The sequence below is a fragment of the Gavialis gangeticus genome, unplaced genomic scaffold, assembly GCF_001723915.1.
Source record: "Gavialis gangeticus isolate Ggan-Ray unplaced genomic scaffold, GavGan_comp1, whole genome shotgun sequence".
Classification (NCBI taxonomy): Eukaryota; Metazoa; Chordata; order Crocodylia; family Gavialidae; genus Gavialis; species Gavialis gangeticus.
The window spans coordinates 40,685,946-40,688,099 of record NW_017729024.1 but is presented as its reverse complement, the minus strand read 5'-3'; the positions used below and the strand labels follow the sequence as shown (position 1 = coordinate 40,688,099).

The 2,154-nt window shown below is 42.4% G+C and overlaps 1 protein-coding gene across 1 annotated transcript in view; it reads right to left on the bottom strand.

The window, feature by feature from the left end:
* Window positions 1–2,154, bottom strand: part of LOC109298060 (RNA exonuclease 1 homolog) — a 32,583-nt gene that overhangs the window by 5,829 nt on the left and 24,600 nt on the right. Inside the window, exon 13 of the mRNA XM_019518194.1 lies at window positions 1,611–1,731. Coding sequence (XP_019373739.1) covers window positions 1,611–1,731 — 121 coding nt within the window. The remainder of the gene's footprint in view (window positions 1–1,610; window positions 1,732–2,154) is intronic.

Here is a 2,154-nt window from a genome sequence, read left to right as displayed (position 1 = left end):
CCCCACAAACAGCTCCCTACCCCCCACCCAATCATGTGAACCTCTCCCTGCCTCTAGCAGCACAAGGTCTCCTTCCCCCTCCCGCTGCTGCCCCCACTGCCACTGAGCAAGCTCCAAGCCAAAACCTCTGGCTAGCACTGGCAGTGAACTTGCTGAGCCAGTCATGTTGCCTTGCCACAGGCACCCCAGCTGCCACAATAGTCAAAACAAATCTTCCATGTAATATAGATTAAGCTTGTATCTAGTTCTACTTAAGATCTTTTTACCCTCTTAAATCCCTCCCAGCATCCTCTTTTCATTTAAAAAAAAAAAAAAAAAAAAAAAAAAAAAAAAAAGCAAGAGACTGCCAAAAGAACAGGGGTGTTCAGTCCCCAGTGCCATGTCATCTGGCGCACAGGGCTTCTCACGGCTCCAAAGCTGGGCAGAGGCAGCACAAGGGCCTTACAGCTTGATCCTTGCTTGTGTGACTGGGTAAGGGAAGTGCAGGGTTCCCAGAGCCCAATCCAGCCCAGACTGGCCCCATACCCCTCAGATGGGCTATAGGGTCAAAAGGTTGAGCACCCTACCATACCAAACAAACAATCCAAGGTTGTTACAATGGGTGCATCTACATGGCGATGTAGCATCTCAGATGCGCCCAATGCAATGTAGGCATGTGGCATATTGCTATGCAAGCTAGCCTGGGGAACTGGAAGCAGTCTGTGGTAAAAACACAAGTCTGCATAAAGCTATTTTACTTCTCTGAAACAATCTGGTTGGAGTGCTGCTCAGAGCTGCAAAATATTATATTATTGCTTACAGGCATCTACACATTGGAGACAAATTATACGAAATTAAATTCTAAAAGTTTACTTTAAACCTGAACCCTGGAAAAGGAAAAATACTAATTATTGGATTAGAAGCAACTCTCTTAAGTAATATTATGTATTAACAAAATGACTAAAGCCTAGGCATGGAACCTGCAGGGGGGTTGGGGTGTGTTGGATTTAACTAAAAAAAAAAAACAACCAATTTTTAGATATGGGAAAAAGTGTTCCAAGATCTGGGGGGGAGGGGGGTTGTTTTTAAGAAAAGACATGCAACTAGTTTAAGATGCTGATAAGAGTACTCAGATCTGTAGTCTCTTTAGGCCATTCCTACAAATGGAAAATAGTTAGGAACTTTAAGAGAGTGACAACTTCACCCTAAATCAGTGGTTCTCAGCCAGAATGTTGGGCACCCTGGGGTGCCACCAGATCCTTTGGAGAATGCAGGAAGGAAGAGATAAGCAAGGTGGATAAACACCAGCACAAGACTGTCACTGCCTGAAGGATTTCCTAACCTCTCTGCTCAAAACACTTAGAGATAAGGACCATAATATATAAATAGGTTTTTGAAACTGGGTGCCACTCAATTCACAAAAATTATGGAGGGGGTGTCTCAAGTCCAAAAAGGCTGAGAACTACTGCCCCACATCTTCATTTTCAGTATTCTGTCCTTACTATGAAAGACACAGCAGAAAGGCAGAAGTACCCATGACAAGTGACAAGCTTTTAAAGGGCAACTCGATTTATTTAGTTCTTTCCGTTCATTATGCGTACAACTTACATAAAAACCTCAAAGGCTCTTACCATCATCTTGAATAATTCTTCTGAGATAATCAGCCGTTAGATTTTTAAGTGCTCTTTTATGAGGCAAACCTAGCCGATGAGGAAACACTATTGATGTGTCCACAACAGTGTTATGGAATAGCTAAAAAACGAGAAAGAAAAAAAAGCAAAAGACACCCTTGCATTGGCTTGCAAACAGTACGTTTTCAAGCTTACAGTGTTTCATACATTTCCTTCACTATTCATATGCTTATGGAATAGCAAAGGTTCCTGCATTGCTAACATTGGATCTATAGTGTGATAACTTCCCCATTCTATGATAGTGGACAGATGATGTACTTGTCCCGGGATGAGCCATTTTATCCCGGGACAAGTGCAACTGTTCAGGGACCCATAAATAAGATAAATGAGAAATCCAAAACAAGGTTCATGGGATAAGCAGCACAAGCAGTTTATCAGAGTACATTGCAAAGTGTGCCTGACTGGTTATTCCAGGATTACATCATTGAATCAGTGGCAGAAAAGCAGTAGTGCATTAAATACTCACTACAGCCTAGTTAGGGTG